Consider the following 16478-nt stretch of genomic DNA (forward strand, 5'->3'; position numbering starts at 1 on the left):
ATACTAAATAGAGCATTTACATCTTCTTCTTTAGTTGTTATGTTAGTATTAATTATCCATTTGTTAGTGGCGTTGATTTTTGTTATTAAAATGATTGTTTTTATAAGAAGTTCATTACGAGCAACGGGGTAGAAAATGCGACGTTCGAAAAACATTTTTTTCGCATGTAAACGCACGGTAAATGGCGGGTCTTTAATTGTCAGCTTATGTTTACATATTATCAGCTTGGCATGAACGCTGATATACTATAAGTAGTTGTTTTGAATAGTTGCACGGTAATATTGCAGTAGGTCAAAATACGGAATTGACGAGTTAGTGATACGTGTCTTCCACCAAAAACGTACGCGGTGCTAATTCTTGTCGCTAATCAGTTTAGGGAATGACGGATGTTCGTGGTCAATTAAAAGTTGCCTCTTGCGATTTTCAATAAAATACTGTTGCTATATTGACTTCGGTAATTATTATTAGGCTGCCTGTCTATCAACAAAGCTGATTTCGCAATGAGATGGATCATTCAAACCGAAACTGGCCCACACTTACTCACGTACAAACAAAAAAAAAATGAACAGAGAACATTTACACGCCAACTACCCACATCACTTGAGAATTTGCATTACGCTCAACCAGATTAATGGCATTTATACATTTAACTGACCTAATCCCTGCTCGTATATCATGTGGTACGACAGTATGGAAAACAGGTTGCCCTATGAACTAAATACTGAACCTACATTATTATCGTAACAGGTAATACACGAACAGTTATTTGTTGCAACCAGAAGCGATACATTGCAAAGGGTAAGTGCATTAAACGAAAAACACGAAAACTGTATTGATACATTTGTTTTCACAGTTTATTAATGTCACTTGTTTTTTACGTATATGTACATCAGCATAAGAAACGTGCCGATTTATGTGTCAGTTTGAGTAAAAAATACACCTGTTTGCCATGTCGTGGTAACGACCGTATTATGGTCACTAGAAATAATTTCGGCATTCGTCGACACGTTCCGCTGTTACATTGGCTGTGAGTAGTACAGGAACAGCTTGGTAAAAACTATTCAGTTTTTAAATTTCTTATTATTATATTACAGATATGCAGTATAAGTGTCGATACGTATTTTTATTTTTCTGAATCATGCATGGAAAATTATTATCCCTTTTGACAACGCGGTCTCAAGTACGTTTCAAAGATTCATGAAAATGTCTGGTAGTTGCATTTGGTCAAAACATTTGCTCATTAAAAGTTATTTCTGGACTACTGGTGCCAATATAGTGGCAAACAAATACATATACGGGCGTTCTGGTGGTTTGTGTAGATTTATTAAGATTTGCTAACGAATAAATACGTACTATACAATGAATAAAACAATAATTGTAATCGTAGGACTTACAAATAATATTTGAATTACGAAGAGTTGAGCCAATGATCTAAATAATGGAAGGGGCGCTTTTTAGTAAAACTACAGAGAGTTAAGGAGCCTAATAAGTTTTAATTTTTTAGCTTTTTTTTTTTCAATTGTAGAGAGCCTTAACAGATAACAATTGCTCATGGAGATATCCGGTCACTGTGTATATATGTCCGTAATGGCTTGACTTTTTGCTGTTGAAAAAATGTGTCTATTTACCTAAAAGTGCAATAGACTGTGTACTCTGTCACAACATTTTTATATGTATATTCTATACAAGCATACTCAAAACCTTTAACATATCTAACAATTGAAATAAAGTTCAGTTTTTCGAAGGTGTCTATTCGTCGATTGCCTCCCTCGTCCAGACTGTGGAAAATTAAATCATCGAAAATAGAGATGATCTTCTGAGATGGGTGAACCAGGCTAAATCATAAATAATTGGTTTGAACAGATCTTTTGCCATATGAGGTGCAGTTTTCGAATAGTCTTCAGATTCGGGTCTTTCTTCTCAAAGGCGGAGAGGCACATTTGACTCGTCGATAAATTGTCCCTTGACATACTTGTGTCGCATCAATTTTCTTCGAAGAAATATATTGTAACACCCGCTAGTGTGACCAAACTGAATCAAACAATTCTGCAAAATGGTGTATGTCGTATAATGGGACCCCGAAATACTGTTGGGTGAGTGCCTTGGGGTAAAGTATTACGTTCAAAACTGCACGTCCAATCAACACTGTTTTCCGTCTCTGAGACAGTTGCGTTTGCTCAAGCTAATATTAATTTCTGAGAAAAGGTATGCTAGGAAAGAATAAGATGTTGAAGGCCTATGCCTTTCGCAACTCGGAAACGAGATCATCAAACGATTCAACGAACCATGGTGCCGCCGCCCGTACCTTTTCGCGAATCTGGAAAAGATACAGTACAAACATGAAACTATGGTATAACTGAACGAGCAATTATGGAAGATCATATAAGCGCATAGTGTCTTGCATCAACTATTTCTTCTTTAGGCATAAAAAACTATAATAAATAGCGATACTGTTTTGAATAGTTTAGATTTGTTGTATGTTCCGAGTAACTTACGAGAAGTATGTTTACATTGGAAAAAGTTGTCCAATTTTACTTTTATATGGTATAAATATTAATATAAATAACAATAATAATAAATATAAAAATAATAAGGGATTAAAAAGGATATATATATATATATATATATATATACCTTTATTTAATCGTACTTGTTATGCTACAGAGATAATTAGCTGGGCTTGAGCTACTTGTTAGCGGAAATAATAAAAGATATAGTATCAAAATCTAATATATATATATTTTTTTTTTATTTCACAATGCATTTTGTAGCATACAATGAAACAGAATCGTTTCATACCTGATTACCTCCGTATCCGATAAAGGCATCTGCAGGAGGGCAAGCCGCAAGGTCCGTAGCACCATCACCAACCTGAAGGGTTAAATTCGTGTTAATATCCATCCACATATGTGAAAGAATGGTCATTTCCATAGTTCTCAGAAGCGTATTTTCTATTTTGCATTTATATATTGCAAAGAGTTAGAAACCTGATTACAGTACGGCTACAACATACCATGACAACTCGCTGATACCCGAACTTCTTTTTAAGAAATTGTACAACGCGCGCTTTGCCATCCTGATGACTCGTCGGCTGCTTTTCTTCGAAACCAGCATAACTGCCATTAAAGTAGAACTGCAACCATTACAAGTATAGAATACACCATCTCAGCAAATAATAGTGGTTTTCTTACTATATAGTAGAGAGAATCTTACTTGTGATAATCTATCTATTGACAATTATTAATGACAAAGCTAATTAATGGCCTAATGTCTACATATTGTGGGAATAAGTATTGACTTTTCAGATACATTTGCAAGCGATAGATGTTTACAGATTACTGGTCTAGTTTTACTTAGTTTTTGAAGCCTGATGGCCATAAGTAATTGCTACGATTAATACCGTTGCTTGGAACACTGTCTATGTTCGTTGTATCTTGGTTGGATAATCACCTTGAGCTGGTTCGCAAAAATGTTCTCATGAGGGATGGAAAGTTCGGTTGCAACTGGTTCAATGATCGACTGGAACCCGCCAGAGACGAGATAGACGGCTGTGTTACGCGCATGCAGATGACCAACGAGTTCTCTAAACCAAAAAGACGACGAAATTAGATAGAAAATATATTACGGAATAAATAATTTAACAGTATAGACCGTATAGATCAATTTACTTGATAAGGTATCATCTAAAGATTTCTTCTGAGACGATATTCAAGACTCTTTTGGGATGCTACAAGATTACAATCAACTGAAAACATATATATATATCTCAAGAGTGTGATTTCGTTATTGTTCCAGGATGATGTTGTCCACCTTGTAATGGAAGACCTCAAAGTATTTAGGTCAAGTTGTACTGCATTTGATTATAAAAACTGAAACCCTGTCCAAATGCCTCATTTGAGCTACGTTTATGATGACAATTATTCTTTTATCTTTACGGTAACATCATTTAATAGAAAAAGCACGCGGTGCACTTCCGTCATTTTGCTCTAATCCCTTAGCCAATATTCAACGCGGCAAGAAAAAGCGAATACCCATGTGATAGAGGTAACAACATCGTCATCTCAGCTTAATGTTGTCTTAGACGCTGCTAATAGTTACCACAAGAAGCTAATCGGTCAGTGTATGGGTCACACAAATATATTTGGCAAACCAGCGCTATGTTTACTACCTGCTCCGTCGCCCCAAGACCTCTATTCCAAACCGTTCTATAGTGATCCCAGATGCATTTGATTTACAACATAATGTTTCTTGAGCTGAATTGAAAATTTCTACCCTTACGTCTGCAAAAAAAGCGTGTTATTAAGGTAGATTCAGTTGCTGCTACCAAATCGATCATTCTATTGTTCAGGCGAGCCATAAATACTCATTTACTTATATTTATATTTATTTTTATATATTTATATGGCAACACTCATCAATACATGAGGCCCGTAACGTTTGGTACTATTGCCACAATAAAACGGAGAAACAGTGTCCTTTAAGGCTCCACTGCAACGGAAATCGCCGTTTCCATATTATAAACGAGAGCGAAACCGGTAGCGCCAAGCTAATTGCAACAGGCGGCCATCCTTCGGTTTCAGGGAAGCCGTCTTCAAATAAACATTGGTATGTTGGGCAACATAGATGAACATTTAAAACACTGTCTCCTGTTAGCATTTTGGCATCGAATGGCTGTTGCCACGCACAGTCCAGCTTTTTTTCTCAATAAAAGCACCGCGGAGAGAATCGAGGCCGATTTGCCTGATTTACTTTCACATATCTCAACGTTTGCTACTAAACTATGAGCGATTCAACTATTCAAATATCAATCCGATAACCTCAAAAAATAGTGATCAGCCAGCAACTTCTTCAACTGTTACATAGTTTCCTTTTTGTTTTTTTGACGAGGATGTCTATAGCACCAGTTTTCGTAAATATTGCTTCCGTGCTTATGCCTTCGTTCGCTATCGGAAACCTTCCACTGCGCGAATTACCCAGCTATGTGAGTTGACTTGTGCGTGCTATTCAATCAGTTCAAATTATTAATTGCATTAAGCGTAACACCAATGGAATTTCGCGATTTGCTAAGTGAAGTTACACTTTAGTTAAAGTAACGGCGAAAGCACTGGTGAAACCCTATATTGCCGTGGTTGTAAATGAGATGCGGTGTCCGCCAAAAAGTCAACAGACGGCACAAGCCAACAGCAGAACAACAAATGCAGGTACACAGACTTAGTTCCAGAAATGATTCGTAATTAAAATTTCAACATTATTTTCCGCTCAAGTGGTCTGCGATCTAATGCTGAGCCTATTTCAGCTAATTTCATTGACGGAATTGCCATTCAGAAGCAAATTCTTCGACAAATACATTCAGTCGGATTGCATTAGTCACCCAATTATTTCTGTATAAGCCTTCTAATTGTGTCATATCAGTCACACATGTCACAATAAATAACATCAAAATATCAACTAACTATTGCTTCTTTTTGCAGGAAACTTTCTTTAAAAATTTATCCAAAACAACCACGAGTGTGTTTGTCCTTTTAGGGTATTGTACACATACCAGACAACTAAATTGAAGTCTGACTACGTCGAGTCGATACCTAGACATGGCGTTATGCTTGACAAAAACAATCCTCATTATGAGACCGCCCTTAAATGCATCTTAAATCCGTTCATTTAGAATCTAAATAAGTGTACTCTATCTATGGACCCTGAAAAATGATGGTTCGTACATTCCTGGGCAAACATATGGACTTTTTGTAAAAGAGCGGCCCTAGAGCTGAAGGCTAAAGAAGATTATTAGAGAAGCCGGCGCCTCAGTTCTTGAGCGGGTTAGACAATAAATCGATTGTACTATATTATTGCTTTTTCTTGAAATGAAAATGGACATCTAATGTCCAACCGGGTTTACTGGTTAAGACTCCCACAATACCAAACGAATGCCTTAGCAGCGAAGTCTGGTCTGAGTAATGCATTAATTGTTAACCTCCTTGGAATAAAAGATTCCTACGTTGATCATCCGACTCGAATGACGCTCAAACATATGCAAGTTGTTTCGTCGTACGTTTCGAATACTCTAGATTATACGTAACACAATTCAAGTAGTGCCATTAAAAAGAAGTGGTGTAAATAGACATTCACCAGAACTGCCTGTATCTCGTAGGAAATTGTTAGGCGTCAAACTTAGAATCGAACGTCATGAGGAAATGTCTTATATATGTATCCTAAATCTATTCCGCGCACTGTGTTCCCACCCATAAACGATTAACCGCACATCCTAAGAATCACCTAAGCTTGGTTACCACTTTGATATACTGTAATGAAATTTTTAGGCTGTAGAAGGTACTGGTTAAATGGATTTTTTTAGCCTCTTAATGATGATAAAGTAGTCATAGGAAAAGTGTTAGTCATAGGAAAAGATTAACACAAGGGACACAACATGCCTTACAGATATCGATCAACAGTAAACTACATGCAAAAACATTGAGCATATCTAACTTCTCATTACTTTTGTCATAATGATATAGCTACTTGCGTAAGCAGAAAATATCGAATCGTTTCACATGACTGAATGCACGCTAGTACATTCAATCGTTTGATGTGGTAAGAAAGAATAAGCCTAATTACTTACTCAATGCCAGGTGACAACCTAGGCGGGTTTTCGCGAATGTATGTTTCCACCATCGCCATATCTGGTTGAATGAGCTCAAGACGTTTCGTGAGCGCCTCACGGAAGGTCATGCCACCTTTCATTGCTTTCGCTGTTCTATTATGAATATAAAACACGAGAACAGTCAATAGCACTCATCAAAAGAAGAGTTAACAAAATTGCTTCAATTTAAATCGATTAACGAATGTATACACCAAACCGCATATATGCCCAATAAACTGCAGAAAATAATGCGAATCATGGCTTAAGATATTGGGTATTCAAATTTCTTTTTAAGAGGTGACGGTTTTGACAGTTTCATGGCAGTTTCCTTGTAACTGAAGCAGCTTGTGGTGGGTTTTATACATAGTCTAGATGAAAACGCTTACAGATCGGCAACCTCCTTGTCAAGTCCTGCAAAACGTGCCAGCTCATCAATTGCTTCATCCATACAAACCTGAAAAAAATTATTGCCGCTAAATATTATGCGTGTCATTATTATGCTCTGGGCGCTTCACTGATATTGAATGTTATACGATTGATCCAAAAGTCAGGTTTTGTGCTACACAGTCAATTTAATGGCACTGTATATCGGGTTCAACAGTTGCCGCATCGATAGAACATTGAGTTTTACATAAATTACAAATTATACTGCCTAAACCTAAAGGAAAATAATAATAATAATAAAAGTAGCGAAGATAGTACATACTGTCGAGTCAACATCGAAACAGACGCAGTCTGCCGCACGCCACATAGCTTTCGTCTGGGCTTCTGTTAACGATAAAGGCTGAACGGGCATTTTTCTAGCAATGGCTAAGCTGTTCGTACTACTCAACGAAATCTGTCTTATCAATGAAGGCTGAAAATGACAGACGAATATTAAATTATTATTAATAGCCATTGGTGCTGAATTAGTCCAAATCCCCCTGACCGCTGCGTAAGATTATGGCGCAAAACATTTGTAACGGTGTAGTAATTAGTGGTCATTACTCAAGATATAGTGACTACTCATTATCGCGTCAAAAAGTAATTCCTATTGACACTGGCTGTGGCATTGTAAAGCCCCAAAGCAGTTTGAAAGGAAAGGAGCGGATGCTTTTCTTCCAGGTCTGTTTCAATTATAAATTCATTTTTTTTCTATGACTATAAACCTGTTTTTGTTCGCTTTTGTTCAGGATGCCATATAATATTAAACTATCAATGATACATTAATGTTTCCTTTATTAACATTATTCTAATTATTCTTTACTTAAATAAATTACTAGTTTACTTAAATTTAATTTTAGTAATTTAGTAATACATGCATTGAAAAACATCTACCTATTTTTTTTGTATCATTATATAACTGCATGTCAGATATAAATACAAATTTGCATTATGTTACACATTGTCCACGTTCATCACGACGAATTTCATTGTCAAGGTTGTTTACACTAGCAATTAGTTCGTCAATCAATCTATATATACATTTTTTCACCATTTACAGGAAGTCAAGCTTTTTTTTTTATTTGTTAATATGCCTACGCACGACGAGAATGGCGAGCCAAAGTGAAATTTCATTGAGCAAGGAAGAGACGTCTGCCAGTCTAGAAACTAGTTAACAATGATAATATTATTTTACCAATAAAAATGAATTTTTCATTTCTGCTAAAACATATATGCTTCTGCGCAAAGTGAAACACTTCTTATACTCTTCTATTAAACTTTAGGTGATAAAGGCAATTTGAGATGGTCAGAGCACTTGGGTGCATAGCAATTAAAATGTCCTATTTAGTCTATGATTGAACTCACCTTGCAAGATGCATAACAGAAAACTTGTCCTCACAATACTTTGTTATCTTTAAACTCAAAATGCAAGTTATATATAGTAACTATAAACGTAAAGACTGATTACAGTAACTTCTTATGTAAGTAGATACACTGAAATATAGCTCATTTTTAGCTCTTACTATTTAGCTATTTTTTAGTCTTGACTGCCCGCCCTTTGAGGTGTATTTTTATGTAAGGATTAGAAGCGATACTCAATACGTAAAACATGATGGATATTGTTAGCACTTTCTGGTTCTCTGTTGTGATATTGCGTAATCTATAGCTCTGTAATAGTTAATCGGCAAATAACACATGATCCCTTTCGAGTATCAACATGTTCTGAATTCATTTGACGCACAAGTGTGTTTAGAAAAATTATCTGTAATAGGTGTAACATCTGCTTTGACTTACGAGAACTGCATAAGCGAATCGTATGTTATAGTTTTAAAATATCTTATATATAATATCGGTGGTCCACTAGATGAGGCCACTCGAGATTGAAATAGACGTAGATGATCTTAGTTTTTATCAGGTATCGGCCGACGATGTGGACTCGACCGAACTCTACATCAGATAGCTTCCATTGACATTGTATACTACAGCGTCTTACCAGACAATTATGAGGTTCGTTTTAAATAGCAAACTCCGGTTGAATTTTCTTATTGTTAACGTTATCTCCGTGGCAAGAGACGAGATGTGCTCAACTGTATAACGAGATAACGTAGACAGTTCGTTCACGACTCTTCCGTTACCTAATACAAGCTAGTATTGGAGATATCCCAAATATCTGCACATGTCTATTAATCCGTATCTGTGCTGCACTATAATCAACTAATAGTCCATATATTTGTAGACCATTGCTAGAATGCAACTTACTATTTCAAATGTTGTTGATTCCTTTATTTGCTCTGTTAAACATGTAGAGGAAAGAAGCGAGCCAAAAATGTGTTGATAATTTTTGGTAAGCGATCGGCCAACCCTTTATTGACTTTCTTCGAACTTAAAATCGAAGCCCGTTTTAATTGAGATCAAAGGCCAGTTATCTTTGTACTAATTATCTGCTATCCTAATTATCAGCTGAATCTCACGTAAAGCACAATTATTTACAGACTACGTTCAATACCACATTCATTAGTTAGATATATCAGGAACGAACCACTGACTTACTTCATCCACACTCATACAATTTTAATACGGTTAAGCCTTTTACAAGCAACCTTCATAAACGTCATTTATAATCTAGTGATAAATCATACAAGCAATTCTACAATAGATCTATGAAAACACCAGTTCGAAAGCAATTATTACCATTTTTTGAATGATATTTAACACCAATTTCCAAACCGCTACACAGCTGTTGATGCAGTGAAATTACTATCACACTCCACGAACTACAATGACCTGTAATCTCAGTACGATCCACAAATGGCTACGTCACCTATTGATAAACAGTAAGTCACGAGATCACAGAAAAATGAAATGACTTGATCGAAACTATTACAGCATACAATTAGACAGCGCCTTAAGTAACCCTTTCAATTAAGAGTTTTCAAACGCTGACCGTTCGTAGCAAAACATGTGAGACAGACACTGCAATAAAAGTTCAGTGTCAACCTATATAGCCGACAAAGGTTGCCATACACTCGATCCATGATGACGTATCGTGCACAATCATAATCTTATCACAGAGATCTGGCGAGTGCCTTCCTCAGATGGTAAGATTCCCGCACCTAGGTTAGTTTCTCATATTTTCCTTTTTCTGGAAACATCGCCAGCAGAGATCAAAAAGGAAGTACGTGTTGAGCGTCCTATTGCTTTTACGTATGATAGGGTCTGGCTATGGTGAAATAGCAAAATTGCTGCAGTTTCAACCGAACGACTACTTACGGTATCAAGATTCATTACAAAGTTAGTTAGGCATAACTCTTCCATAGAGATACGAACTACAACAGGCAGGATAGCACACGGTTATCGACATATTGTATGTCTATGAGTACACAGAGATTGTCATTATACGTGTTACCAATACGAACAAACGGTATCCGGGCCAAGTGAAATTTACAAGGCCTCAATCGCAGCTAGATCTACATAGGATATTCCTGTTCCAAATACAGTTTCACAGTGTCACAGTGTCCCAGTAACAGCGCAATAGTAATATGCTTGCATGCTAAAGTTAAAAACACGTGGTAGTCTAGGTTCGGACTTCGGCACTTTTCGTTCGGATTTTTTTATTGCTGGGAACCAGCTAACCGTAGTAATGCCTAATGACATACATATACATATACAGTAAGCTAGATATGAATCGAACTAGACCCATGAAAATCGTTTGTGCACGTCATCTTTAGTTGTTTAGTAAACTGTTTCTAACTTCAATTGTTCCAAACACTTTCATATAATACATATCCTCTTTGAAAGCTACATCATGGAAATTTAAAAAAAAGCTCATCCTACAGAGTCATCTAGGCTATGTTCTTGGTTGGTTAATTATGTAGCTGCAATACATACCTTAGTATAGAGCAATAGAAAAACTAATGTGAAGTAGGCAAAGGTGCACAAAGGACAGAAAAATTGCACACGATTATTGGACGCAAAGTTAGAAGAACAAATAAACAGGTAAACTCTTATCATGAAACTCGAAGGGGTCTTATTTGCCACTCTCAGTCGTCAGGATCAAACGCTTGCCAAAGGCAGCTAATTACAGACAACACGTTTTTTACGACGATGAGGTGTTTCTTACACTTCTATGCCAAAGAATCCACAGTTTAGCGGAGGGGATATTACCTAGCTGAACGATATTTTAAGTAAGACGATCGTTGTCGGACAGTAGTGGTTTAGGGTCAAATTAACCACTATAGGCTGATGTGACGTCGATTTTAAACATTGGATGCACATATATATGTAGTATAATTACTTATATATTAGTTATTTACTAATTGTAGGCCTAGGCGTTTTGTTGTGTGTACCTAGTTGTCGTTTATGATTTCTTGCAATCGTTTGCGTCGCTTGAAAATTTCAATCAATTTTGTCAAGTTAACCGGAACGGGAAACTTTGCCTGATAGGAGATGTTACTAAATGTTTCGAGACGAATGAAACATCGAGTCAATAAGATCGACGAACTGATTTTGTAAGTATTTACTATGAGATACAGACTACGTGTTCTTCGTATCATATTTTACCCCTAACTTACCTTTAATCTCAGCAGTAGCCGTTCGTTTCCGTACCAACGTTGCTCAAAATTACCCCATCATTATTACTGAAAGATGACTATCTGAGTAATACTATGGGAGGACCTCCATTATTCCGAATATGAACTTGCTGCTATCGCCTTTAATAACTGGGTGATTTCAGTTCAATCTTGGAGTTCATAGTTTCCGCTAGTTAATCTATTTTTAGCGTAGCTATTTAAAATTAGCATATACGTAACTAATATTTTGTATGTGGAAAAGAGATTAAAACGTTCCGCCAAGCTGTTGGCATCAAAGGCTAAGTTACTTCAAAGATACCTTAGTCCACTTATTTCTGCTACGTACTGACGCAACCAGGCATCAAATTTTCGCTCTTGTCATCCAGTTCATTCTAAAATATTTATCGCACCTAATTGTGCTTTCCTAGAGTGAAAGTGATCGACTATAAGTAATGTCATCAGACAATTTTTCAGAAATTTTCATATTTCCAAAAATGAGACGGCAAGCGGTCACTAGATCCTGTCTTGCCATCTGGTGATTAAGTGTTCAGTTTTAAGATTGAGGTTTAGTTCCCGTTAAGCTAGTGAACAATTTGTTAGCTCTTTTAGTTCTATAAGTTGTCGATAACAAGTCTGTTTACCTCCAAAGTTCACATTATTATTACTTATTACATTACTGTTACATGACTGCCATCGTTAGTAAGAATTTATTTTTTCGAAATAATCTTTTGTTTTTACTCCCCGCCTCTCGAAATCACGTCTTCGCAATTCATCGGTGAGAGATTCTAATGTGACGAGATATCCGAATATTCGTCCGTCTTTTTCGTCTATTTCGAACATCCTTTTTGGTAATTATAGACACTGTTGCCACGAAGTTTCGCGGGGTGTCCAAAAAACGATACCCGACTCTATATATCCTAGATATTTCGAACCTGTTACATGCTCACAGCACCTATGAAGACAGTCACTTGGATATTTCAGCCGAGCTTTCCTCCCACGTACTCTCCTGTTTAAAGAAGCAATTATTCTTTGTGTAGACTATGGTCTCTAGACATTTGTTTTATATTTAATGTCCGCACGTATACCTAGAAAATAAATGGAGTTTCTTGTATATATATATATATATCGTTTGCTCACGGCAAACGATCAGTTCGCTTCTACCGATTAATATCCATTTAACCTGTAAATTCATTTACGACTATTCCCCTTAACAAAAACGTGATTATCGGTACCGTGATATCGATGAAGGTCTTATTGCATTTAAACAGTCCGTTTTTTGTATTGCGGCGACGATTAACCGTAAGTTTATTATACAGTGCGACTTTAGGCTGACTCTGAACTGTCCTGCTGTGTCGACAAATCTTCAAATTCATCTTCAATAGTGCCTGAAAGACTGCTAGGTGATCTAGCCTGATTTATCCAGAGTTACTCAACAGGTGGCAGAGCAACCATGCTAGCGGTCCTTGCCTCTCTCATCCTATTTACTTTCTCTTCCTTTTCATAGGTCTTTTGTTGCCATAATCTATACGAAATTATCTCCGCTGTACCACAGGCAACAAGCCTTTAGGAATTCTATTGGCGTTGGAAGATTCAGCTTCTTTTAGATCACTTGTTTTGATCGCAGGATAGCACACAACAAGTACCTCTAAACCTCACTATAAGTTACCTGAGTTACTTCGCTTCTGTTTTTATACCGAAATCAACCCGAATTCCGTTATTTTTGTGTGACATTTGAACCACCATCTGAACGAAAGAAAAATAACTTATTCAAGTATTATTAGACGACGTTTACGAATAACGCGTTTGACATCATAGAAGCCCCAATAGTGAATGTGTAATTCACAAACAAAACTATTAGATCACGATGTTTTCCCAAATTGGGGACACGTTATTGTGTGCTTGTGACTGCGTCCAGTATCTCAATTTAGCAACAGATTTCTAAACAGCAATTTATTCGAATTGCTAGCTTGACTTCATCTAGTCTAAATTCAACCCAATATTTCGTTTCGCGCGACCTATTGAAAACTGTTCAGGTCATACTGTTATGCCATTTCGGAGCACTGCTCTCTGGGACACCCTTGTCACGAGCGGATGAAATTCCTCGAGCTTTCGTACATGAACACCTAGCTGGCTGTATCTGTTCCAGGCATTCGTACATCTAGACATCCGATACATTTAGAGGTAGTTCGGATGAGAACAAATCTGATAAAATTGCTACTTCGCTGTTGCGAAGCGCACCGCTTTACGATGTTCATCTGGTAACTAGTATCCTAGATGTTAGGCCATGAAATACGAATGCCTTAAGAAAAAACGCGATTATAATGAGATTAATCAGATATTTGAGGTTAGCAATTCTGAATCGTTATATGCACACTACCTTACAAAAGTCGGCGGCTGTAGCTTGTCTGATACAAGTGCACTTGGTCTTAACGATAGCTACCAGTAGAATAACTCACTACTCCATTCGAACTCTACTTGACGACTATCTGTCTGGCCAACACCCAACAACTACAGATTATCAAAAAACAAAATAGATTTTAGGTGTCATTGAGTTTTTTATTCATATAATAGTTGGAAAGCTATTTTATATGGAGCGAATTTATTTTTAGACACAGAGGGACTTAGTAGAAGTTCAACTGTAATATAAATTGTTATATCGTCTGTAAACTTATTTCTGTGAAACCATATATTAAGCAAATGTCAAAGCAGTAATCATCGTTAAAATATAGACAGGGATCAGTACGGACCGTAATGCATTTAATGCAGATTTCCGATCCAATGTATCCATTCTTATGGCTTTTTTAATAGCCCTTAAGTCGATGAAGCACAGTTACAGGTAAAAAGATATGACTTTTTACTGGTCTACACAATACAGTTTTTACCATTTGATACATTAAAAAAACGTGTTATAAGGGTGGCCAATCGATATACAAACATTATCGATCCGATTTTTCCGTTCTTGTTTTCACATTCCTTTCCGAGATTTTCCGACGCAATACAATTTAATTGCAGAGTGCCCAATTATCTTTATATCAGATACCGCAGATCCTTTTAAATATCTAATAAGCCTTTTATATTTAAAAAAAAACCGATTATTCTGCGAGAAAAACAGAGGTGTACATTGTTAACCTTGTTTACAATTCATTTCCGCATTAATTTTACAATTCGGATTATCTATTGAACGCTCTAATTACTCCAGTCGTAAAAAGATAACCCCGCGATAATCAAGCGTGGACCACTTCGAAGCTGCAGATCTCATCACACCACAATCATTTAAATGCCTATGTATCAGCATTACTATCTCAACAGGGGCCGTTACCACGTTTGATTTTCTAGTGTGAGCAAACATTACAACCTAATGAATTATAGCGACAAGTGATGATGAATAGCATAAGCGAACCGCGTAGCTTTGATAACGGAGCGGTACACAATATACGAGCTTAGCGCACTAATAGCACCGTGTTCATCACAGATCGCTGTTAACAAAACACAAACATAATCAAATGTTTGTATAGAACACGGATGCTAAGTTATTATGTCTAAAATTAGCGAAATTTTTTTTCTCTGCTAGCGTCTTTTATTGTACTGCGTACCTCTTAAACATATTGTAGATCTCTGCACAAAACGATTTCATCTCCTTCCGCCCTGACTGACGTATTTCTCGCATGTAGATGCTGGAATTGCTACAGTTGCAGAAGTTTCGTAGGTGAACTTATAACAGAAAATGTACACTCGTTCGTGCTGCTAGTAAGAAGGTTCAGTTTCACTTTATGTATTTGGCCTCTGAAGTAAAATCCTTTGCAGAGTTTACCAATCCATCATTGATATTGTTAAAAACTTTTCAAAATACTTCAAACATTTAAGAAATTCTCGGAGTTAGAAATAATTCATTTCTTTAAAAAATCACACTTTCCAACCACACTACTTCTAGCTTTACGTACCTATTAAATAATACTTAAGATATAATAGATAGCTTACCCATTTCACCTTTCACATAGTCGAGAGGTCGCGGAGACGGTCGCAGGCTCGTACTAAGCGGTTGAAAGAGTCCGCATGTAGCAGCAGCGGCTATAGTAATTACTCTGTCTTGCTGATATTTCGCCACCTTTAGAAACTGTAGTAAGAGCACCATTCGCAAGGTGGATTGAAACACTGTACGTATGGAATGGCACAGCACTAAATTGACAATTCAGAAAAACATGCACTACTTAAATCACAGCTGATAGAAAAAAACGATCCTCACAAACATACACACAGTAGAACAGCTGTACATCAGCTACATCAACCACAGAGAAGTAACTATACTACAGTGTTTTGTGTCTATCTTATTAACAATGTTTTAGACAACCTAGTACGGCTGATTCAGTCTCAAGAACATCCCTCGAAGCGATGGAGTATGAAACTTGAAGAACATTATTGCTGTGCACCATATGACTTTTATTGCCTCACGGATGTGGATAGACTGAAGTTGAGCAACAGAAAACTGAAGATGGGTGTCAATCTCTACTCAACAAACTCTCATCGGAAGTCCTGCAAACAGATACACAGCTTGACCCAACTTACGTACCGAGTCTTCAAAGTATCTGACTGTCTTATCAGCTCTTATGTAGTCGCGCGAGTCGGCTCTAAGTCTGATTGGAACTCACTGGCTGCCTGTTTACTATGACATAGACAACAGCAGAAAATGAATCTCTTCGAGCTGCGTCTCAAGAGATATTGCATGAGAAAGGGCAAAAATGACGGGCTTACGGAGACACATAGCAGTTGATAGTCGAGGATGTATTATGTCGTGGAAGATCGGGGTAGCCTTTGTGGAAAGGGTTCACGTGAAAGAGGCTGCCAGAGGCCCGCGC

The 16478-nt window shown here is 37.0% G+C and overlaps 1 protein-coding gene across 3 annotated transcripts; it reads right to left on the bottom strand.

Moving 5' to 3' along the window:
* Positions 1-828: 828 nt before the first annotated feature.
* On the bottom strand, positions 829-16352 carry aay (phosphoserine phosphatase). Of its 3 annotated transcripts, XM_022802650.2 has the most exons (10): positions 16193-16352; positions 15604-15801; positions 15219-15308; positions 7341-7490; positions 7021-7088; positions 6614-6748; positions 3451-3583; positions 3014-3133; positions 2800-2871; positions 829-2317 (listed from the first exon to the last, which is right to left on the bottom strand). In XM_022802650.2, exons 4-10 carry the CDS (start codon positions 7428-7430, stop codon positions 2237-2239), a joined length of 699 nt encoding a protein of 232 aa, XP_022658385.1. In that variant the 5' UTR covers positions 7431-7490; positions 15219-15308; positions 15604-15801; positions 16193-16352; the 3' UTR covers positions 829-2236. The 3 variants fall into 3 exon arrangements, with proteins under 3 accessions (XP_022658385.1, XP_022658386.1, XP_022658383.1); XM_022802651.2 differs by lacking the exon at positions 15219-15308; XM_022802648.2 differs by lacking the exons at positions 15219-15308; positions 15604-15801; positions 16193-16352 and adding an exon at positions 9749-10047.
* Between the last annotated feature and the right edge of the window lie 126 nt (positions 16353-16478).

This window comes from Varroa destructor, unplaced genomic scaffold, assembly GCF_002443255.2.
Source record: "Varroa destructor unplaced genomic scaffold, Vdes_3.0 BEIS01000004.1, whole genome shotgun sequence".
NCBI classification, from domain to species: Eukaryota; Metazoa; Arthropoda; class Arachnida; order Mesostigmata; family Varroidae; genus Varroa; species Varroa destructor.